Raw genomic sequence first — 25,359 nt, forward strand, 5'->3', positions numbered from 1 at the left:
CCGCATTTCGGACTTTCCTCATCAACACTTGAACGCACCCTGACTCCCGTAATGAGGGCCTTAAATTAAGTTGACTACGACTATAATATTAGGGCTCAATTGAAGACGTGCAAGCACAATTAGGTTCAAATCGAAGCAAAATGAGTAGGCTACATAAAATCCTTCTCTAGCATCACATGTCGGCTGTGCACGAATGGTTCAGTCCGATCTGCCTGCAGCATAGAGAGAGGAGGGAGAGGGAGGAGGGGTTCAGGGGAGCCAGATGATGCTGTCAGTGAAAGGAGGAGGAGGAAGCAGCAGCGCACCGAGCTCCTCTCCATCCCATGTGTTTGGAAGAAAAGAAAAAAAGAATGGGCTCGGATCCAGACATGTGCTGCTGAAAAGCTAACATACACCTCTGTGTAGCTTTCTTTTCTTTTCAACAACCGTGTCTGCTTAGTAGACAGAGGTGGGAGTACAGGATCACTATTTTCCTGAAAATGCTTCCCTGCTCTTCATCCGCGCAGATGGAGGGATGCGAGGAGGAGAGGGACGCGCACATGCGATCAGAGGTAAGCCGATAAAAAAAGAAAAAAACACCTAAAACAGCTCAAATGTTTGCCTCTAACCCGATTTATTTCTGCAGGTAAAAGCGCTCAAAATGTGTCCACGGAAATCTGTGCATGTCTTTCCGGCTCAGATGGGACATTTTGCAGGCTAATTTCCGCCGGTAGAATTCGCCGGTCGGCTTCTCCTGGAGGTTATTGTAGACATGAAAGAGCCGGACCCCTCCCTACAAATGTGTCGCTCTTCTCGCCATTTAAGCGGAGAGGAGAAATTATACTTGACATTTAAGCTATAGGCCTATCACAGATATATTTTTGATGGTTTCATGGTGAAGTTCCATGATTTCTTGACAGGTTTTTAGCCTTTTTAGAGAGAAATGTGCTGAGTGTAAAGAGGCTGACAGGCTTATTCTGGGCTAAATGTCTGACTGACTTCATGTCTCCAATACACAGGGAAAAAAAGCCTCGCCTCAGGGTTGAACTGATATTAGCAGTTTATACATCTGAATAGATTTTCTCTTTACACTGAAACCTTCATTACGCCATCAGCTGCCTCTAACCCGCTGTTTGCTGCAGGATTTTACCTATAAACACCCCAATATAAGGATGGATACAGTGGGAATTCAACCCACAACTCCTTTTGGTGATAATGCCTTGCTTCACCTAATTACCCAAACCCTTGGAAGTGTTTGTTAGTAAGAATAAACCCCTACACCTGCAGTCTATTAGTGCCTTGCTTTATTCCTTGAGTTAAACAGGGAGCTGAACCCTCACACAGAATTTGCTAATGACCTACAACGAGTGAATAGAGCTAGCTAACCCTGCCTTGCTCATTTAGTTTGCGACCAATCTAACCCATAAAAGGTGTACAAGGGTCTTAAAGCCCCCAACCCACGTGTGTGAATGCCTTGCTTACATGACATTGACCTACATCAAGAGAAAGGGACCCCTTTGCTTTGAATTGGGAATTTAAATCCAACCCTCTTAATAGACCTTTTTCACAGCAGACATTTTTGACTTGTCATAGTAGGAAAAGCACAGCTGAGATTGATAACCTTAACGATGGCTCAGTTCCATCAAGTGTCCCAGTGAGCTATTTCAGTGAGTCAGCATGCTCAATACCAGGGCCTCTCCTAAGCGGAATGCAGCCATCACTAATGGTTCTGAATACACCTGTTCTCTTCCTACTATGACATGTCAACATGTCTGCCGTGAAAAAGATAAAACTACTACGACTCTCGTAATGTTTTGTCAGCTGCTCTGTGAAAGACAACAAAGACCATAAAAAAATGCTACTGAAAGCTTAAAAAAATGACTTTTGAGTTACCATGATGTTCTTAGCCTAAGTAAAATGCTCATTGCTTTTTTGGTGTTCAAATTAAAAAAAAGTAGCAGCCCAGCCTATGTATTCATTTATCTCAGCATACGGACAGTCGGGCTGAAACAATATGTCGATTTAATTGCTTGAGGAAGTGAATCAGCATCTATTTGTGCAGTGTCACATTCTCAATCGTAAAATTAGATTAGATTTAGATTGGATTCAACTTTATTGTCATTTAGCGGAGTACAGGTACAGAGCCAATGGAATGCAGTTGACATCCAACCAGAAGTGCAAAAGAACCTGCACCACCAAACATAACTGTGTTCCAGCCAATAACTGTCAAGAAGGATTTGGGGGTGGGGGTGGGGGTTGGGGGGGTTAGTGCGCGGAAGCACGGAAGGGAGGGGGAGGAGACGGGATGAGGAGGAGGGAGGGGCGAGCTGGCCTCCGTTTTCTTTGACAATACTTCGAACATCAACAAGAAGTGACGTCACCCAACATCGCTTAGAGCACCTTTAAGGATTTGTTGCTTTAATTTGGCTACATCTACACTACTACGTTTTAATTTTTAACCGGCGTTTTGAGACAAAAACAGTCTCCGTCCACGGAAGAGTTTTAGCTTCAGTGCGTGCCGGTGTAAACAGGAAGCAGATTGTCTGATGTTACTCTGATTGAAAATCATGGATGTAGAAGTTGAAAATACAGAAAAGACTTTGCGGGATAAGCCACAATGGTAAAAAGTAAGAGCAGGGATTTATTAGCTTGGAGTGACGACAGGGTGGAACTGTTACTGAAAGGTACGTAAGCTACCTAAACGATAAGACTGACTGACGTGTGTCGTCGTTTCCAAAGGTCTCCGTTTGCGTCCATCCAGAACAAAAAGCAACCCCGGAGTTTTCAAACCAAAACGGGGGCAGCAGTGTTTCCAAATGGCTCAGTTTTAGGAGCTCGGAAACACCAGAGTAGTGCGGACGAGAGGCCTAAACGTAGAGAAAGATATTAGTTTTTAACCAAAACTAAGTAGGCTAGTGTAGATGTAGCCTGTCTTATGTGATAGTAAATGTAATTTCGTTAGGAAACTGTCACCAGGCCTAACATTTTTAGACAAAACATGAAGATAATCATTAGTTGCACGCCTATTCGACAGAAACCCCAACATGCCTTTTTGGAAGACAGATGAAAAAAACCCACTCTGAAAGAATATACAGTCTATGTTAAAAGGTTAGTGGGCCATCTATCCTGCCCTGATGGAGGATACATCGCAGAATGTGTCTGATCAAACCGGTTTTTTAAATTCAGTTTAGCTGCAGCTGCACTTTGCTACAATGCTAATACATGAAGTAGTAGCAAAGCTACTTGTTAAGCGTGTTAGAATTCAAAGGAAAGTGAGCTACTGCTGACTACACTTTGACATTTCAGCAGCAAATGTCTGCCTGTGCAGTTAGATTGTATAACTGGGGATTTGTATATGCAACCCCCATTAATGGATTAGTTGTTAGGTCTCTAAAATGTCAGAAAATGGTGAAAAATGTGGATCAGTGTTTCCAAAAGCCCAATATGATGTCCTCAAATGTCTTGGTTTGTCCACAACTCAAAGATTACTGTCACAGAGGAGAGAAGAAACTAGAACATATTATATATTATGTATATATACAAGCTGCAATCATTTAACAAGCTGGAACCGGAGAGTATTTCAGAGAATCAGGAATTCTATACCCGATTCAAACCCATTAATCGATTATCAGAATAGTTGCCGATTGATTTAATAGTTGACAACCTATTGATTCATCGATAAATCTTTGCAGCTCTAAAGGCCGTGCTCACTGAGCAGCACAGGGAATTGAACCGCTCACCCTGGCAGTGCCAGGAGTGCCTTGCTGTGTGCCGGTGAACCCGCTGCCCTTGCTGGGCCCCTCAGGAAAATCTGAGCTGACAGTGTGTGAGACTGCAGGTAGAGCTGGAGAGAGAAAGTGGGCCAAGTGTTTCCTTCCTGCTGCAGGAGGAGAGAGAGAGAAAGAGAGAGATGGATGTTCAGTGTCCTTTTTGTCCTTTTTATCTGTGAATATCGGCGTGGTTTTGACGCAGTTAGGCCCTTACAAAGACTCGCATTTTAACCGTTAAGGCCGACATCCCCTTTGTCTTTAAATGTCATGATACCAAGTGGTGTAGTCTAGTTTATTGTAGTGGGTATACTACAATAGTCATTCTGCATGTTCTGCAGCATTTGTTCAGTTTGTGATCACATTATTTGACACGTATTAGCGAAAACAAATAGCTGAAGTGAAAGTTCTGTCACAAAACTGTTGTTTCGTATCATTGCACATTTTTTAAGTGGGTATATGGAAATTCTGGAGCTTTCTTAGTGGGTATACACCGTATACCTGCGTATCACGTAGACTACACCACTGATGATACCTTTGAAACATCTGTCATAATCCCAAGTTCACACAATACAGCGACGTTAGCTATTTAAATTAGCTGATACATGGTTAAACCTCATTAGCTCTTACCAGTGTATCTCCGTGTGTACTTCGTCCACAGCAATCCCACCAATCGGTCCCAAAACGTCCCAGTTAGAGAGGAAATGCCGTAAACGTATCATTTGTAAATCTTTACAATCATTCCCTGAAAGAACCAAGCAGGGCTGCCTTGTTGCACGACCCAAATTCTCTTCAAAACTTGCCATTTTCAGGGCGTAGCTCGCTAGCTCAAAGTTTGTCGTTTCCCGTAGCGAAGGGAGTTTGAGAACGGCAACACACCGAGAGCGGAAGGTGCTGTCAGGCTTTACCCTCGAAATGTAGTTCCGTTGATCCAGACTAGTTAGAATGGGGGCGAGTGAGGTTCAGTGAAGTTTTTACTGTTACTTTACAGCACTGCCAACATGAATGCTTTTAACATTAAAAAGATTGAATCAGGCCATGTTTATCTGGCTTTAAGGAAGGTTGGAGGCGATAATACATCTGTCAGAGGATGCAGATTTCAGTTCATACAATCCATTCTTTGTGTATTAATGACACAGGCCTGTTTAGTTGGTTTATGGGTTCATAGTGTTTTAGTTATGGTTTTGCCTGTGATGTGCGTATAATCAGCTGATGTAATGAATGATTGTACACAGGGTGCGTTTTTTTTTATCATGCACAACAAAACAAAACGTGCAAGAGTTAAATACCCCTTCCAATACCACCATGGATACAGAGCCACTCTGCCAGCCATGCCAAAACACTTATGAACTTCAATATTCAATGGGAAATGATCTCAAAATTGAAATAGAACAACGTGATGTCAACACAAAACGCAGCGCTTTCAAGCCGGAGAGCGGAGTTCACTTCGTGGCGAAAACAAAATGCTTTCACCCAGAAAACGCCTGTTCCTTCCTTGGGTTTTAATCCAAACCATTATCTTTTTCCTAAACTTAACTAGTCGTTTTGGTGCCTAAACTTAACTGTCATCGCCGCATGACGCTCACTTTTTCTGGCTTAACTCCACTACAACGGCCCTGGAAAGGACCGTCGTCTGGCGGTGTCTGTAGCCGGCTCACAGTCACTTATTGGCGGCTGAACAACTGCAGCTGGTAGCCGGCGTCCTGGAGCTCTGTAGCAGCTAAATACAACCAGCAACTGCTGCTCGGATTTAATCCTTCTATGGCACTACGTTCACGTTACAGCGCTTTACTTAGTTTTAAAATACTTCTATTTTAGGTATATAAAATATGGGCTATTGGTGAAGTAGCATTGATCACCCCCACCGGGGATAAAAATAATTCAGCAGAGGCCGGGCAATATAGACCAGAAAGGGGGAAATCCCCTTGTACACACACTCAGTTCTTTCTTCTGGTTTGCGGTTGCTTTTGCTGCACAGGAGGTCACTGAATGTTCCGCGAGTTCCAATTACCATTTTAAATGAAGCGTGTGCAGAGAACAGCAGCACTGCAGATACTCCACTATTGACTGCGGTCACTCAGAAGGCCATTGTACATCACTGTCCAATAAGAAAAAAGAGGCAGTAACTTAAGTAAAAAAAATAAAAAAAAAAGAAAGAAAGGAAAAAGATGAATCTTTGCCTTTTTAACATGATGTTAGATGGTAGGGGAAAAGAGTATGAATTCACCACAAAGTAATTTGGCAGAAAACTGAAAGGTTGGGAATGTGAATTGTTATCTGTGATTGGATGTTTCTCACTGAAATGCACCTTGGGAAGCAAAGTTTACTTCTCTCCTTTTAAATGTTTATGTACATGTCCCTCACCTTCCACTAGGGGTGCACGATATTGAAAAAATGTGATATTGCGATATCGATAATGAATATTGCGATATCGATATTAATTTCGATATTTTTAAACATATGTAAAATTACCAAAGTTATGGGAAAACTCATCAAAATAGATTCATAACAAATAAAACAAGTTTTCTTACAACACAAGGTTTATTTCAACTGACGGTCATATTGGACTGGTCCAACATGTGTCTACAGAACAGGACATGTTTTACTGGTTGGACAGTATAAAATAAATAAATAAAGAGCATGTCTATAGAACAGGACATGTTGTACTGGTTGTATATACACTACAGTCTATCCATCTGTTGGCTTAAAGCCAAAGTATTTCCAAACTACCGAGGAGGAGGCATTACCTTACAGTCACATTAGCTACAAGAGACAGAGACAGAGCGACAAGCTACCATTCATTTTCAATGGGAGTGGCCAGAGCCATAGAGATATAAATGTCATAGAGATTATAAATATGTAATCTCTATCACTCTGGGAGTGGCCGTTTGGCCACGAGCGACTGCCAATCAGAGTGAAGGCAGCGTGAGGGCAGCGTGACGTATGTCAGTGGCTCGAGCGAGTCGAAGAAAATAATTCAAGATGGCGGAAAACACTTCAGGACATCGTATTTCTGTATATATCTGATATGTTTGGCATTTCATCTCATATATTGTGTTACTTTTATCGAGAAATAAATACTTTTAAATCCAAAAACATCGTTCTTGTGACTTAACAATACCTCCTGAAGTAACTTTTAAGACGTGGTTGAAGGTAGCACCGGAGAATTTCTGTTTACTGTTGCCAAGCAACCAGGAGTAGGCTAGGCACGCCCAGGAGCGCCCACAAGCGAGTGCATGTCACTCTCTTTTGTAGCTAATGTGACTGTAGGTTACTTTTGGCCTTTAAAGTTTCCTTTCAATCTCGTCGTCTCCCAGAGCAACACTCATTTTCTTACTTTTGTGTTCTTTCTGCTCCACTCTTCGCTCTCTCTTTAGCTCCTTTCTTTTCTTTCGCTTCGTTTTATGGTTCTGCGGAGGCTCCACGCAGCTGATGTTTATACGTGCTCTGGTGTGTGCGTCGAGCCGGCGTGTGTGTGTGTGTGTGTGTGTGTGTGTGGTATAGCGAGGAAGAAGTGAGAGTGACGCCGATTTTCTTCGGAGCGAGTAGCGACTCTAGAGTCTTAGTGAGAGAAACAAAGTGTCTCCCCTGTTCTTTCTGACCACGGTGGGAAATCTGCATGGATGTATTAAGAGAACAAACTGGAGCAGGAAAAGTTAACCCTCTCCTTGATTTCATGTTTATGGAGAAGGAGAACCAGGAAATGAGTCGGGGGGGCGGGGGGAATACAACGTTACCAAGTGATGTGTATTTTTCGAGAGGTGCATCAAAGAGTGTAGACGTAACAAAAGGGGAAACTCGATGGAACTGCAGCTCCGCCATCTTGGACTGAATGTAACACAACGTTCTATTGAGTTTCGCCTCTTGTTGCTTCTGTACTCTTTGGGTACATGTCGGGCGGGATGCAACGCAAACCAAATATCGTGTAATTATCGCGAGACTTTCGGTATAATATCGTGCAACGTGATATCGCGATAACGATATTGAGTCGATATATCGTGCACCCCTACCTTCCGCTCTCTGTGTGTTACTGTTCTCAAAATCCCTCCGCTACGGGAAACAACAACAACCTTCGAGCTAGCAAGCCACACGCTGAAAATGTCAAGTTTAGAAGAAGATTTGGATGGTGCAACAAGGCAAACCTGCTTGGGTCTTTCAGGGAATGATTGTAAAGATTTAAAAAGAATATATATCCCTCTCTAACTTCGTTTTGGGGCCGATTGGTGGGACTGCTGTGGACGAAGTCCCCACGGCGAGACACTGGTAATTTAAATAGCTCACGTTACTGTAATGTGTCAACAGTTCTTCATTTGCGGGGTGCAAATGTTTCCACCAAAACAAGTTCCTTCCCGAGACTATTTTGCAGAGTCACCGTTGCTTCATCCGGAGCTAAGCACCACCCAAGAAGATTGTGATTGGTTTAAAGAAATGTTAACAACCCAGAATTTTTTTTTTTTGTCCCAGAATGTATCTTTATTAAAGAACCAGATATTTTCTATTATGTTTGGTTCTGATGATTAAAATGTTGTGTTCGTCCAAGCCTTAACGTGCTCCAACTCTGTCACCTGACATTGTCTATGAGAAAATGAATGAACTGGACTTTTATACGGAGGCGTAAACTATCAATGTGGGTCATTGATTGAGATAAAAGACAACATGATAGTCAGTCAGGTTTTTAGGTGACAAGAACACTTGGGGTTTGGGTTTAATATATTGGCCATAGTTTGATGCAAATGGTTTCCTTCCCACCCAGAAGAAGTGAAAACCTACAGTTTGTCCTCGTGTTGATGCAGGGTTGCACTTGTTAACCTCAGTTTTGTCTGCAGCTGCTGCTGCTGCTACTGCTGTCACCCAAGTTTCATCCCTCCAACATCCAAACCGGGCTTACCACAGCTGCTCATCCTAAATATAGCACAACAAGGGATACTTACACCAGATCCCTTGGATCTGAAAATGAGTGGTTACAGCATTTTGTAGGGCAACTGTCAAGTCAGCAGGAGCAGAAAGAATCAGTCTGTTATAAGAAGTGATGGGCAGTCGGTGTTAACATTTGCAACATTTACAACATTTTGAGACGATGGAGAAGAGCAATACAGCCTCTAGAAGGGACTAGAGGCTGAGAGATCAGGCAAAATGGATGTTAAAATGGAGCACATGGTAACTTTGAGACAGAAGTGTTGGCTGACAGGATTTCCAAATCTTCTCGCTCTCTGTCTCTGGAATATTTGAAGAATTCAGAGGAGATACGCTACTTTCCATTTGAAAAATCCATTAAAGACGCATTCAAAGCCAAGCATGGGAACCGTTTATAAGTCTGTATAAGTCGGGGTCAAGCAATTATGTTAATTGGGAACCATGGCATCCAATATTTGGTGATTGATCACACTATTTTTAAGCCAAAAGTAGGCCTTTATCTACACCCTAGGCATACTCGCACAATGGCATATTTACTGCTGCTGCAAGATGTTGAATATCGTTCCCTGAGGAGGGAACACATCTTCCAGGTCCATGTAGATCTAATTGCAGACAGTGAGACAATACTAAATTTGGCAGCTGGTTTGGCATTCACTTCCTGCAGAAGTACCTCCACCTCAAAAAGCAACGCATTCTCATGAACAGGTTTGTATGATATCATACGAAAATGTATGGACACCGATTTGTATGATATCCTAAGAAAATTAGGCGACCACCAGCTGTTCACCTGACACGGGCTACAGAGCACTGTGACCTGTCGGTCAAATCAGCGGCCATTGGTAGTTGAGTTTAGCCGACAAAAGGTTACTGGGAGCCAACTACAGGGCAACACCAGATGATGGTCTGTTCAGAGGCTGTTGCTAGCTGTGTTTAGCCGAGAAAAAGTGACTTTGAGCCGGGTACAGAGCACCACCAGATGACCGTCCTTTCAGGGGCCATAGTAGTTGAGCTTAGCCGAGAAAAAGTGACTTTGAGCTGGGTACAGAACAACCTCTTCCCAACACAGTCCACCGTGTTCTTATACAGCAGCAGCCAACATGGTGTATAAAGCAAAAAATACTTTGAATACAAACAGTACATACAGTGCGATACTTTTCGTAGCTATATGTACGAATGGTTCATTCGAACAGCCTGCAGAAAGGGAACTCATGCAGTTGCTCATACGCCAAAAGACACCAACAACAAATGAACTCTGAACTAATGTGTGTGTTTTAGCTACATGTCCTTGTGTTCTCAATTCCAGATAACTTCTAGCCGCAGCTCAGACTCAAAACTGTCAGACATCATGTGTAGATAAACTTGTCGTCATTCGTTATCATGTGTAATTCCATGAGCTAAGATTTCATACATGCTGTACATCTATTTAAAGAGGTTTACAACCTCCATGCACTTTATCAAGGAAAACAAAGTTATACACCCAGATGCCATTTTGTCTTTTTAGATTTGTAAGTCACCACACTTAAGGCAGTTACACACCAACCAGATGGCCGACCGTTGGCAGAAAAGGCAGTTGGACTGATCAGTGTCCCCGAGTTAGTCAAAAAAGTGCCTCGGAACACACCAAAGCGACGAGACGTAATACGTCTCCATAACAGCAGGCGGCGCTAATCTGTATTGTTGGCCAAAAAATTAAAACCGGCAGCTGATTGGACGAACGCGTCACATGGATCTGGATTTTGGATTTTTCGAACGGCCATTACTGGCGACTCATTCAGATTATGATCTCATGTTGTACTAAAATAGTTCACTGAAACGTGTTTCTGAAAACATTTTAAGCGAGAAATAGGCCGTGCAGTTGCTGAATCTGTCTTCATTTCAGATCAACAAAGGTCAGTTTAAAAGATTTTCTTCAGATTTTGAGAGGCTTAGTCACGCTCATCCCGCTTGCCATTTCCGGGTGAGTCCCGACTGCCGTGTCTCCGACTGAGCATGTCAGGTCGGCCAAAGTGAAGGCCGACAGCTCCTCCGACGGACACCGGCACGGAACACACCGAACAGACTCGAGTCACTGACCTCGCCAGACTGTCCAAGGGCCGATTATCGGCCCGGTGTGTAACTGCTTTTAAGTTTTGGAAAGAAACCGGTGCTTTGTAACAGCTCAGTGTGTAAAGCGTCCTCTGAACACACAGCTTTGTGTCTGACTCTCGGTGTGTCTGTGTAACTCTACTCTGTTGCTATCAGTTGTATACTCTGTTGTGGAACATGATCTATAATGAGTTGACTCTGCTGTCTGCTCCTGCAGTGCAACCGACTGACGGAGGAGAGAGACGAGGCCGAGAGACAACTCAAACACATCAAGAGAGGTGAGTCCAGCCTCCAAAGACTCCTCCATCTTCACACAACTGTATGTTAAATGTGTAGTTCAGGCAAGTGTAGTATCTGATTGACTTAAAGTCTTTGTTATAACAAACATGGTTCCATTTGGCTGAGGTATATGGTTAGAGGGCACATTCCAGAGGAAGTGGCTCTGTGGGGGCAAATGGGGTTACTGATTGATTGACCCCAGGACCTGGATTCATCTACCCCCATCATCACGTCTCATGTTACACACAGCTCAGGGTATATGTTTTCAGGTTTGACCAGAATAACCTCACTATTTGAAGATTGGGTTGGTCGACTCTCCGAGCTCCTGCAGAAGCTTGTAAAATTGATGCTGAACCTCTGATGTAATGAACCTTTTTTATAATCAAGAACAGTGTCAACGAAGTTCCTTCTCCACACATCGGCAGTGCTGCAACTTAATTTACCACACAAGGGCATAACTTTGGGTTCAACATTGGGGGCGGTTGAGATCTCCACTTCTAAGCAAAATTCAAATGTTGAGCATATCAAACACTTCATTTCCTGCATTCTGGGGATTTTTTTCTGCAACAATTTGTGCCTTTTCTGCATCAAGTTATGGTTCAAATGTCTGTATTTATGTAAAGGAAATTAGAATAGGTTTTTGGGGTGGTTGCACTGGCCAGTTTTGGTTATTGGGGGGGGGGTTGTAACCTCCCCATACCCGCTGTAAATTATGAGTTCAGAGTTCAGGACATACAAATTGTCACTGGTAAATCCAAATATAGACCATTTTTAGCCACAGTAGTGGTGCAGCTCTGCAGAGTTAAATCGGTTGGTTCTCTACTTTGGTTGAATCTAAGATATCTCACCTATTTTGAGCACATGATGTCTCTCTTGAAACGTAATTGACGATGCAGTGTAGTTGTATGGGAATGTCATTTTTAGGAGACAGGTCTTGTTTTTTGACCAATCGGGATCTATTTCAGGCGTGTCCAGATGGTAAATGTTTAATGGACAGCATTTATATAGCACCTTTCCACCTTAAGGGACAAAGCACTTGCTGTCACAGTTTGCCCATTAGCACACATACTCAAACACCAACGGAGTATAAACCGTCAACCTTGTGATTAGGGCTGGGTGTCGTTAAAAAATTGCTGATACTTTTTTCGACACCAATTTTATAAAATCCATTTTAACAAAAATAAATTACAACATTAAACGTTAAGCCACAGCATTTTTTATTTATTTTTAGCCGCTACTACGTGAGTCCCGTCTCTGTGTAACGTAGAGTTTTTTCTGCATGAATCTACGACATGTAACGTTAGACAGCCAATCACAAACATTATTAGATCTTGGTAGAAGCATGCTGCGTGCTTATTGGCTCACTGATGCCGATGAGATTTACTCCTTAGGTATTCAGTACAGAAATGAGATGGGTGTGTCTGACGGGGACATGCAGGTCAAAAGTAGCAAAGAAACTCCCGCACACTGTCTAACTTGCAAAAGCCATCTTTTGTGACAAAAAATGGTTTCCAGTTCCGAAACGTTGCCTTCTATTAAACTCGATATGTTTTGCAAGTTAGACAGTGTGCAGGAGTTTCTTTGCTACTCCTTAGGTTTTGAATTACGAGGCATCTTTCTGTACTCGAGACAATTCTTTCGGTGCCTAAAAAGTATTTAACATGGTACCCAGCCCTATTTGTGATTAAAGGACGACCCGCTCTACCTCCTGAGCCACAGTCTCCCTGAAGAGATCTAGATCTCAGCGTTCTCGTTGCTTTTTTGGTGATTACAATGATAATGTTTTCATAGCTCATAAAAACAATGGCCACAACTATGAAAAAAGACCCAAGTTGCAGTAAACTGGAATTATCCTTTTTATAAAAGCTAAATTCACCCCTCAACACATAGTCTATCAGATATCGTGTAGCACAAAGCAGCTGACACATCCCCCCCTCCTACAATCAGACAGCCGACACCCTCCTGCCCTCCCTCCCCTTCCCCTAACCCCTCACACCTTTTGTCCCCACCTTTGTCGACATGACATCCTGACACCTTGTCCTCCTGGGTGTGTTTAAGGGAGGAGGGCAGGGGAGGGTGTGTCTGTTTCCTTGGCGACTGTCAGGTTTAGTTTGCCAACAGTAGGCGAGCTTTTTGTGCTTTTTGGGGAGTTCATCTTCTGAAACTAGCCAGTCTAAATAGTAGCTGTTAGGAAGGAGGCTGAGAACGCTCCTGGCTTCTGTCATGACTATTCACACAGGTAAGAGAACGTCATTAATAATAATCGGATATCAAAGCTAGTGGGCGTTAGTGGTGTCAGATGTTGAGGGTTAATGTGAGGGAGGTTTAGTTTCGTAGAGGAAATAAAAGAAGCTCAAAGCTGCAGGATATTGACTTGTAAGGATAAATGACTTCTGCTAAATATCAGTAAGTGAGCATCATTTCTTTGCTTTGGTAATATGTATCCTATTTAGTTAGTTTGTCAATTGATTTAACAGGAATTGGATAGTAACAGTAACAGTTAAAATCATAATGCAAAAATATATATTCTTTCTTAAATGATGACACATATTCAGGGTTGATGTTTGTGTGTCCACTTTGCACAAGATAACAAGTTTTTCTGTCACACAAAAGAGGTCAGTTCAGTCACTTGTCTGTTCAAAAGGTAACCGGAGAAGCTGGCAGTCTCCACCTGGTGTTTGCCTCGGTGTGACATTTCAAATTCCTAAACTGTTCGGACAGGACAGGAAGACAGGAAGTTGATAAACTGCACCGCCAGCCGAGCCAGCTACGTCCGGTTTAGCGCTCCGCTAACGTGAATGGGGATTAAATGATTTCATCGTACGGCTCTTCTAGGCTTTCCATATGTTATTGGACCGAACGGATCAAATTCTGATAGTGAAACGAGTCATTTCGTAGGGGGAGTTGTGATGCTCAAAAAATTTATCCACTGATTTGCAGACAACTCTTTCACCATAAGTCTATGGGAAAAAGTATTTCTGGGCCAGAGGGCTCCACGTGACAGACAAGGAAGTTGCAAATCCACTGTTTGGCCGCTGTGTTCAATTTGCTTCTAAACCCGGCGCTCTTCCTGGGGGCCTGATCCAGCCTCACAGGGCCGCAAGCCTGGTTTTAGACTATTAGGTTTGTTCAGACATGATGTTTTCTTCTAGTCGTCATTAACCATCACATATCACAGCCCAGTCTTCAATATTTATGTTCATATTAGACAAATCTGCTGTGGCGATTTACAGAATGTCCACCGTCATTCTCTGCTAATGGAGGAAGTATATATTGCAATGCAAACTAAAGGGCCGCTATATTATGCAATTAGGTTTGGCTAAGGGTTTGTTCTGTCAGCATTGTTCAGTGGAAGCCAAGGATGATGTACAGATGCAATGGATTTTTGGTTCACTGACATACATATATATTAAATTACTTAGAAATAAAACCGCATGTACAAGTTGGATGTAAAACATGAAGACATTTGAATTGTTGGAAGGTTTTGTAGGTTTTTTTTTTTTTAAATCTTGACTCAGATTGTTCAAATATGTCGCAGTAATGGGCGTGTTGATCTTAGGGTCATTTTGTCCTTCTCTTAGACAGTTGAAAAGTGAAATGAAAGATGAAACACTGGAAGATAAACAGACGTAAGCCCATTAGTTTGAACTCAAACCCCAAATTTGTTGTCAGAAACGTGTCAAAAACTTGTCTGCAACAGCTAAAACTGGACCTGGAGTCCTTTGAATCAGTCCTTTGAATGAGTGAACGCTGATCCTCCTTTTCATTGTGGGTCCCGACGTCTCATAGGTTCAGTCTTTCACTCATTCACTCATTTATTCATTCACTGCCTCTCCCCAAAGAACACAGCAGTCACTCTTGTCATGTTATTCCTATGAATTATTAAAAAACCTCCTGCCATGAATTATTCAGGATGAGTGTGGGAGGAGGGCTACCACTCCTGTCTGACTCTTTATCCATTGTGGTCCTTTAAAAAGGCCTTTTTACCTGCTACTCCTTATGTGACGGCCAAATGTTAATGGATGTAATGAGGGAGACTTTGCTCGCCGGCAGGTACTTCATTTCAGTCTCATTTGAATCTCAAAGGCCAGACTGAGCGAGCTGGGCGCAGATTAACTGACTATTAAACAGTGAAATCATGACCTGACCCGGGACTCGCTGTTAGATAACACACTCGCCTCGATGATGGTCGCTCACAATCGCGCTGCATTTAATCCGTAATTCATCTGAGTGGCTGAGAGATCTTGTGGATGATTGATGACAAACGTTGGTCAGATGGTTGGAGTGAAATAACTAGAAGTGTTGGATAGCTTTCTATGAAGTTTGGTACAAAACATTGATGGTCCCCAGAGGATGAATCCTGAGGCATTCCTTGACTCTTACGTCTTTTCGTCTATTTCGCCTATTTCACGGCAGACATTTTGACATGAAACGAATGTTAACAATGACTCAGGCTACATCCACACTATTACATTTTGGTTTTAAAAATGAATATCTTTCGCTACGTTTATGCCTCTCGTCCACTCTAATGCAGTTTTTCCAGGCCCCTTAAAACGGAGCCATTTGGAAACACTTCTGCCCCCGTTTTGGTTTGAAAACTACACTGTTGCTTTGTAGTGTGGGCGGGCACAAACGGAGACCTTTGGAAACGACGATGGACATCAGTCAGTGTTATCGGTTAGGTACATACCTTTCAGTAACCGTTCCACCCTGCCGTCGCTCCGGGCGTATAAATCCCTGCTCTTACTTTTCACTATTATTGTACAGTATTTTCTGTATTTTCAACTTATACATCCATAATTTTCAAACGCAGAGTAATGTCAAACAATCTGCTTTGTTTACACTGGCACGGAGCTAAAACTCTTGCGTGGACAGAAATTGTTTTTGTCTCAAAACACCGCTAAAAAATGAAAATGTATTCGTGTAGATGTAGCCACAGTTTGATCAAGTGTCCCAGAACGTCACATAGCAGCTACATACCTTGGCTTCCTCTTCTGTGTTTCATCCTAAGTACAAGATTTGACAACCACCATTCTTAAACATAGATAAGTTGACTGACCGAACAGTCACATCAGCGAGTAGAAGTGAGTATAAAAAGACACTAAAGTTTCAATTCAGACTCAGACATTAACGGCACAGATGTACATATGTTTAAAGGTGTACTAGTGTTTCTGAGGGTTGACGGTGGCATCCTGGAATGAAAGTCCATCAGATGGTTTCTTTGCCTTCAGCAGAAGGATATGTATATCAGTGCATCATAACTGCGCCTGAGAGAAACCCAAGGATCTTTGGTAGCTTTTGAACCTCGTTGTTCCTCTTTGTTAAAGAAAGAAAACCAGCCTCTCCACCACAGCTATGGCTGCATGTTCCTGCTGGCTGGCAGGAAGCAGGCGGAGCTGATGTCTCACAGTCTGTAATTTCTACTTTGTATTAAGCTGGAGCAGCAGAACAAATCGTTTTACGAAGGAGCTGAGTGTCAAACATGCCTCACAGGACGGGGTTTTAATAGCAGCCAAAGTCTCTCTAAGTTTCAAATCAGATTCAAAGAGAGAAATGAGTAAGAGTGAGGGCTGTGCAATTGATCACATTTGAATTGCGATTACGATTTTGTCTCCTAACGACCACAAAAACCAAGGGTTCAACTTTAGTTCAAGGTATCTACATAAGAGTGACATGACACGGTCATGAACGTGTCATAAACATTATAAACAAGTCATAAACGTTTATGACATAACTCTTCTTTTAGTAAGTGTCATTCGGTTTTGTCATGACAAGTTAGGGTTAGAGTTAGGGTTCTTGTGTCATGACAGTGTCATGTGTTCATGACAGTGTCATGTCACTCTTATGTAGATACCTTCAAGTAAAGTGTTACCAAAAAAAGTAATCGAGAAAAAAACATTTATTTTGCACATAACGTCTTGCAAGTAAACTCTTATTTTGTCTCGCGTTCTGAACGGGTGAAATTTCAAGTTCAATAAATGCAACATCTTTCCAAAAGTCAGTGAGTAATTGTGTTAAATAATCAGGATTCCAATATGGACCAAAATAATTGTAAATTTAGATCTTTTTTTTTTATCCATTATCGAGCAGCCCTTGGAGTGAGATGCCATGATAGGAAACTGGAAAAGAGACTTTAGAGAAAAAGATGCAGGTGATGCAAAGAAACCCCCAAGGGAAGTTAATAAAAAAATAGTTTTGCAGACAGGAAATGAATCAAGATGACAAAACAGCTCCCGAAAAAGACACAAAATAGCAAAACAAGACAGAAAAGGCAGGTACACAATTTACTTTTGAGTATTGTTTGTGACCCAGAGCGATTTGACTGCATCTTACAGAAGTGCTGCACGTCATCTAATGCTACTGTAAGCGAACGCGTGGCTGAAAGCTAACTGTGATACCACTCAGCTTAACAGGACTGATCGCCTGTAGCGCTGTTAGCTTATGCAGCCTAGTTATTCAGTCTGCTGTAGTAAGATAAACGCCTGGGGCTGCACTTTCTCTGCATCCAAGTGCTTTCGGAAATACTGTAAGAACACGTTGAGATCACGTGACGGAGCAACAAACCCTGAGTGACCTGAGACAGGGGCTGCATCTCATAACCCTTATCTGATAGCTCCTCGACTCCTCTGCCCTCGGCTGAGCCGGAAGTTGTTCTGTCCATCTTCGGTGGAGGTCGTTTCAGAGCTCTTATTACTGCCCCAAGGAGCGAGGATGGAGGAGGGATCTCTTAGGAGCTTTGAGAGAAGATTGAGGATGGATCTCTGAGGAGCTATGAGCGAGGATACACGAGAGCTGCCTTCCTGGAAGCCGCGCAGCGGAAATCCGTTGCTACCTCCGCCCATACAGCCGACAAATTCACGTGACGTTTCAGAGGAAAGGACGTCTCTTCCCTCTAACGTCACATTTCCCCGTTTCCTCTCTCCTCCCATGATTTCCTCGAGTCTCTCCCGTGCTCCCTCAGTGGGACGGACTAAGACGCGAGGAAGGGAGGCAAGTGGAGGACTCAAGGAGGCAATTTAAAGGTGCTGTAAGCGATGTTGGGTGACGTTACTTCTTGTTGACGTTCAAAGTATTTTCAAACAAAACGAGGCCAGCTCGCCCCTGCCTCCTCCTCATCCTGTCCCCTCTCCCTCCCTTCCGTGCTTCCGCGCACTAACATTCTGTCACAATGAAGCCATGTGACAGAACTGCATGACTAAGGATTATGTTTGTCGATGAATTTGTTCATCTTTTGAATGAGCTGATTCATTTAGTCTATAAAAAGTGCCCAAAATTATGTCTTTAGATGTCTTTTGTTGTCTGACCAGCAGTCCAAAACCCAAAGATATTAATGTTTATTTTTGATTTACAGCAAATCCTCACATTTGTAAAGCTGGATTATATGATATATGATATTTCTTGCCATAAATAAACAGATATGAAAGTGTACTCAGTTCTGCTGCTTTCAGTATTCTGCTAAAATACAATAAATTGCTTGTTGAATTTAAAACAAACGAAAGGAAATATTTTCCAACATTATTTTATTGAACAAATTTAACATTGAATTGAATACAAAAGGCACCACTAAAAAAAACTGTAATTTTCTACTGATATTTTCTTTCAACTAACACAAAAAATCTCTCTCTGTCTATCACGATATGTCGCAGCCTTTCGCGATGTGTATATTGCGCCAGTTGATATTGCGATAACTATAAAAAAAACAATATATAGTGCAGCCCTACTTTGTACCCGGCTCAAAGTCACCCATCTTCAGCTAAACACATCTACTAACTGCCGCTGATACGATCGAGCTGTGACGGAGGTCAGTAACCCGCGTCGTGAAGCTCTGTAGCGGCTTAAACAACTACCAGCTGCCGCTCGGCGTCATGGAGCTCGTAGCCAGCCGGCCGTCTCCTTAATTCCATAATATATCATACATTTTGGTGTGCATACATTTTCCTACAATATCATACGGACCCGTTCATGAGAATGTGTTGGAAAATGATACAACAAGCATTTTAAATATGTAGGCAAACAAAGAGAGACAACATCATTTTCAGATAGGGACATTTGAATTGATACATGTTTGGTTTCGACAATGAAATATATTATAAAACTGTACTGGATGTGTCTGCAACTGCTGTGGCATTTTAGTTTTTCCATCCAAAATCCCTCAAATGCACAATGACAATCTCTCCATGAGATGCTTAAGAGAAGTACTTGAAGGCAGGATTAGTTCCCCTATTGTTCACAGCTTAGCTCATTTAATGTTCCAGCTTAAACTCCACTGGCGTTAATACTCACATCCTTTTGTGTTGTAAATCCTTGTTAGGAAAGAAAGAGACATTTTCCGTCACTTTTCCGCTTTAAAAAAAACACACCTGAAATCAAAATTTTCCAACTCGTGAACATCCGCATAGAAGGAGGTTTGGAGTGGAAAATCTGCTTGGAAATATTGGATAGGATAGAAGAAATAAATAAAATAAAACATCACATAGATTATTAGTTTTACTTGTTTTCATTTTAAACAAATTGTATATCCGAAAACAATACACATATTCTACAGGCTCAGTCTGCCACTTTATTGAAAAACAATTCCAGTGCTGGTTCAGTGGTATCAGGATTTTGGATAGTCTTCATGGAAACATTAATTGGTCATGTGACAAGGGCTGGGAAGATTGGCAGAACAGGCAGCCAAGTGACAGTACTCTGATCCAATGGAAATCACAATTGTCAGATTGACAGCACTCTAGCCCAATGGATTTGGAGGGGGGAGGGGCAGGATCAGATTTCAGGGGGGGTGCCACCCCGTGCCCCCCCCTTTTAGCCCCGTCCCTGGTGGAGCGGAAGCCTTAAGCAGCGCTGGCAGGTTGGCTTGTGTGCTAATCCCTAGCCCATCTTTTATAAACACTGTGCGGTGGGATTTCACCGTTAACTCACGGTTCAATGTGCTCACCGTTGGCTAATCCTCCAAATCATCTGTTAATAACATGCGTTGTCACTAAATAGGCTTCCACCCAATTCATAAAGCAGCTTTCAATACGCGTAACATCATTAGTGCTTAACATTTTACCCTTTTACAAAACAAAATATAAAAAAAAAAACGAGCCCTATAAAAAGCCATTTTCTACCGTCTAGGAAATAAATCTGTAAAAATACAGTTTTTAACATTAACATTTTCTGTTATTTAAAAATCTCTCATAAAAAGCTGCTCAGTAAATTTCTGCAATGAATCAATTTTTTTCATTAATTTAACTTTTTTTTTTTTTACCCTTTTTTCCAACGCTTTTTTCATCATTTTTTTTTAAAATGCTTTTTTATGCTTTTGACAATTTGTTACACTTTGACATTTGACGCTTATTTTTACGCTTTCAAGGCTTTTTTGACAGTATGACGTTTGGTGCCATAATGCAAATAAACAGAAATACAACTGTGAATCCCATTCCATGGATTCTGTTAAAGGTCCCATGGCATGAAAATTTCACTTTATGAGTTTTTTTAACATTAATATGAGTTCCCCCCAGCCTGCCTATGGTCCCCCCAGTGGCTAGAAATGGTGATAGGTGTAAACCGAGCCCTGGGTATCCTGCTCTGCCTTTGAGAAAATGAAAGCTCAGATGGGCCGATCTGGAATCTTCCCTTTATGACGTCATAAGGGGAAAGGTTACCTCCCCTTTCTCTGCTTTGCCCGCCCAGAGAATTTGGCCCACCCATGAGAAAGAGAGAGACATCATGGCTTGAAAACAAGCAAAGCATGGCAGTTGGTCAAGGCCACACCCCCACCCTCCACCTTGCTCTCCTCCTCAATAGCATTTAAAGCTACAGACACAGAAATGGCACATCCTAAGGAAAGCTCATTGTGGGACTGGCTCTAGTGGCTGTAATTCTGCACCAAGGCTGAATTTAGGGAAAGAGACTTCAGATACAGTATTAGGGGACCACTAAGGTCTATATAAAAGAGACTTCAGATACAGTATTAGGGGACCACTAAGGTCTATATAAAAGAGACTTCAGATACAGTATTAGGGGACCACTAAGGTCTATATAAAAGCATCCAAAGAGCACCATGTCATGGGACTTTTAAAAATATACACACACACAACTGTTAATACACAGATATTTCTTAGAGTGTATCACTGTTTCACATTGATGTAGCTACAATAGGTTGCTAACTAGGAAGATGATGTCCCCATTCTCTTAATCCCACATTATGATTGATTGTTTTTTTTTCCCGCCTGTTGGACATCACTGAGCACAACATTATTGAATTGCTGGGAAGACATTGAGCTGCAATTCAGAGCTCTGGAACAAGGGTGATTAGATAATTAGCGACTTTGTAAGTAACCCAAATTACAGCAAGGCATCTTCTAGCACAACATCTGGCACACACATGTAAACAAAAAATCATAATATTATATGCACGTAATTTCAGGTATTTATGCACAAAAAAAAGTGCACTGAAAGAAAGAAACTGCTTACAAAAGTGAGTTGTTATATTTACTTGCCCAATGTGGCGTTTTACTTGCCCCGGGGCCATAGGGCAACTCTTATTGTTTAACCCTGGGGTGTTTTTTTTGGGGGAGGATTCTCCAGTGTTCCCTTGTGACGGGACCAGCTGGTTGGTTTCTCTAGTAAAAACAAGGTAGAATGAAAACAGAACTATAAATAGGAGAAAGTATGACCCGGTCTCCTCCAGCGGTGCAGCCGAGCAGAGGACGATCTGCTGTGAGAGAGAGAGAGAGAATCTGTTATATTTTCCTGTCTTACATTTTTATTATAATTAAAAAATATGTTGTCTAATGCTAAATAACTTTTGTTTTCATATTTGCCATACAAATAGATTCATAAAATTAACATAAATCCACTCTAATATTGTATTCATATAAGAGTTTACTGTGTTTTGTCCAAATATTTGGACAAATTGTATGTTGATGCTTTGGCAACGTTGTTATTTAAACTTCCACGCTAATACAGCCCCTTTAAATTAGAGAGGGAGAGGGAGGTCTCTGTCTGGGAAGGAATCACACCACCAAAGCTCATCCACAAAGCATTAAACATTGAACGAGGCATTTAAAAATAGTTCCAGAAGCCTTCCCCCGTCCTGTTTCTCTCTCAGAGCACCTTCACTTTTCCCACCACTCTATCCGAACCCAGAGCCTCGCTGACACATGAATATCATCACAGGGTTCAAAGGTCACTCAGTTAAATGTTTAATGCAGCAAAAGCTGCTCTCTGTTGCCCTTTAGTATTGATATTGTCAATACTCCACAGCGCTGCGGAGGAGGGTCTGGCGAGTCCACACAGCATTCCAGGATGGAAGAAAAACGTGCTCTGGTTTATGGACATTTCTTTAAACCAATCACAATCATCTTGGGCGGGGCTAAACGCTGGACGGAGCCACGGTGCCTCTGCAAAATAGCCTCTGGAAGGAACTTGTTTTGGTGGAACGTGTGTACGTTCAAAAGTAGTTTTAGTCGTGCAACAGAAAACTCAGATTGGACGGACTGTCTGGATTTACCCTGCAGAGATCTGAGGAGCAGTTACCCATAGTCCTCACAAATCCACCGGAGTTTATAATTACAACACAAAGAAAGAGGAAGGTGACGGACATCCGGCCGATAAGGACATCCGGCAGAATTTCCGGCGTCACCGGAGTGGAACGTTGTGGATATAGACTACATTTCAATAGTTTATGTTTCGCTGTTTCAATAGTAAGCACTGCAGCTTGCTGGCCCGGCACATTCACAAGTTTAAAATACGTCGGTGGTCCAGTAGCCTCTGCTCCGTAGCCAAGATGGCAACCGTGCGAGTAGTGTCCATTGTTCCACACGCAATGTTTTGACCGCTACGAGGGTGCAGCATCTCGTAGTGCGCTGCAGTTGGCCACACTTCGTCAGAGTCGCCGTATGTAATCAAAATAGCAAGTGTAAGTACAGAAGCAGTGGTGGAAGAAGTATTCAGATCCCTAAGTAAAAGTACTAATACCACACTGTTAAAATACTCTGATAGAAGTAAAAGTCCTGCATTGAAAATGTTACTTAAGTAAAATTATGCAAGTAACATCAGGAAAATGTACTTAAAGTGAAAAATCTTCACATTTTAGAAACTGGAAACGATCCAAACGGATCTGTCAATCAACTAAGGGTTTAACCGTCTATCATTTCAGCTGGACTTGTAGGCCGTTATATTGTAGGGTAGTTTTATAATAAAACACTGTTTTATAAACTACATGTGTTTTGTGTGCAAAAATCTAAATGTGTAAAGTAACTAGTAACTAAAGCTGTCAGATGAATGTAGTGGAGTAAAAAGTACAATATTTCTCTCTGAAATGTAATGGAGTAGAAGTAGAACGTGGAATGAAAAGAAAAGACTCAAGTAAAGTAGTAGTACCTCAACATTTGGACTTAAGTACAGTACTTGAGTAAATGTAGTTGTAATCCACCACATGTACTCGGAATAGCAAGTGTAAGTACAGAAGTGCGCGGTTTTAAGACACGGCACTTTTAAATGTTACATAATTGAGTTGAGACCCCCGAAAAATGCTTTGTGCTTTTATGAACATCACACCACATCAGCTCTGGCTGCAAACAAGCGAGACAACCTATATGAAAGATGTTTTGAGGCTCTCTCTGCCAGCGGCGGAGGGCAGGAACACCTTATCAGTCAGCCGTGTGTGTGGGAGAGCAGTGTAATCAGATTTGAGGCTTGTACATCGACCAGGAAGGAGTCTGTTAATGGATCAGGGATGTTAGCAGCAGCTTCCTGCTGGGCTGTAATACAATCCAGACAGTCTGTCCAGAGGTCTGACTCTGTCACCACGGCGACACTGAAAAACCATCAATGAAGACAGAGAGAGACAGAGAGCGAGAGAGGCTGTAGCTGTGTTGGGAACCGTTCCCTATCACAGAAACCGTTCACTATATAGTGTGATCGCCATTTTGTAGTGGTGTTCGAATTCTCCGCGGTTAATTCCATTCACTATATATTCCACTACAAAATACCCACAATGCACAGCTAATTTGAGCGTACATGCAATGTAGCCTACATTTTACTCCCGTATACCACAATGCAACGCGGTCTTGTTTTCTCGGAAGAGAAGAAGAAGCAGAAGGACCCGCGGAAACTGAAAAGGAAAAATGGAGGGCGCTCCGTCACACAAACATCTGGCGCATCTACTGACGCAACGATGTTTTCAGTGAAAGTCCGAAATCTTGTTTGGCTGTTCCCTATATATAGTTCACTTTTTAATAAACACTATATAGGGAATAGTAAATGAGTGAGGGAACGGTTTCGAGCACAGCTTGTGTTTATTAAATAGTGAACTATATAGGGAAATGACCAAATGAGATTTTGTACTTCCCACTGAAAACATTGTTATTGGACCCATTCATCACAAGCCACATATCTCCAGAACATTGTGACACTAAAATGGTAATATTCAGACGGACACATTCAGACGGAGGAATGTTTGAGACCTGTTTCTATCTCAGGACCAAACTCTCGTGAGATCTGGCAGCACAGAGAAGCTAACGTCAACCATTCGTTGAACGCCCTAACAAAACGAGTCTCTGTGATGCTAGATATGTCTTTTAGAGGTGTAAATAGCTTACGTTAGCAAAAGAAAATCTTTATAAATGATACAAATAAAACTTTTCATCCATCCACACTAAGCCTAAAGCCCAGTTCAGACCAAAGAATTGCGACAAGACGAGTTGAAACAACTCGCAACGCGTCGGTCTGCAGCGTTCTGAAACCTGCCACCAATGAGATGAGACGGTGTATCACCTCAATGACAACGCCTCTTTGTACTTCCGTTCTAACTTCTGACTTCTAGGCTTTTTGTAGTTGATATATCACTTGTGTAGCCTTACGCCGCCTTCACATTGGCACAGTAGATACGGCTGCGAAACGACCACAAGTCATTTATTTCCTACGGAGATTCGCAGACTGCATGCGAACGGGTCCGAACCGATGTGAACGAGTGCGGTGCAGAAAGAATCGTGTCCGTTGGTCATCCGGATGTGTTAAAAAAAAAAAAAAGTTGAACTCGTACGACAGGCAACGGCCGGTTCCTATCCGACAATCGGAGCGAAAGTTAGCGTTGCTATGGTACCGATAAAGAAATCTGAATTCTTAACTTTTAATAAAATAAATAATGATTTCATAACGATATGTTGTCATGTAATCGATTAATTTTGGAGCATGAGGAAAGTTCTTCCGTGCAGAAACAATGCATAGGATACCAGCTGGTAAGTAACAGACATGGAACTACTGACATTATACCGCTATATCACATTTAACTGACCTGACACATCAACATCGTGGGCAACTTTTCCCCACGCAGCAGCAGCCTTTC

At 42.1% G+C, this 25,359-nt stretch overlaps 1 protein-coding gene across 1 annotated transcript in view; it reads left to right on the forward strand.

Annotated features, from left to right (window-relative positions):
* The first annotated feature begins 446 nt into the window (after positions 1–446).
* The window catches only part of shtn3 (shootin 3), a 57,232-nt gene continuing 32,319 nt past the window's right edge, over positions 447–25,359 (forward strand). The window contains exons 1-2 of the mRNA XM_078260011.1: positions 447–551; positions 10,963–11,023. Coding sequence (XP_078116137.1) covers positions 480–551; positions 10,963–11,023 — 133 coding nt within the window. The 5' untranslated portion in view covers positions 447–479. The remainder of the gene's footprint in view (positions 552–10,962; positions 11,024–25,359) is intronic.

The sequence above is a fragment of the Sander vitreus genome, chromosome 10 (genome assembly GCF_031162955.1).
Source record: "Sander vitreus isolate 19-12246 chromosome 10, sanVit1, whole genome shotgun sequence".
Classification (NCBI taxonomy): Eukaryota; Metazoa; Chordata; class Actinopteri; order Perciformes; family Percidae; genus Sander; species Sander vitreus.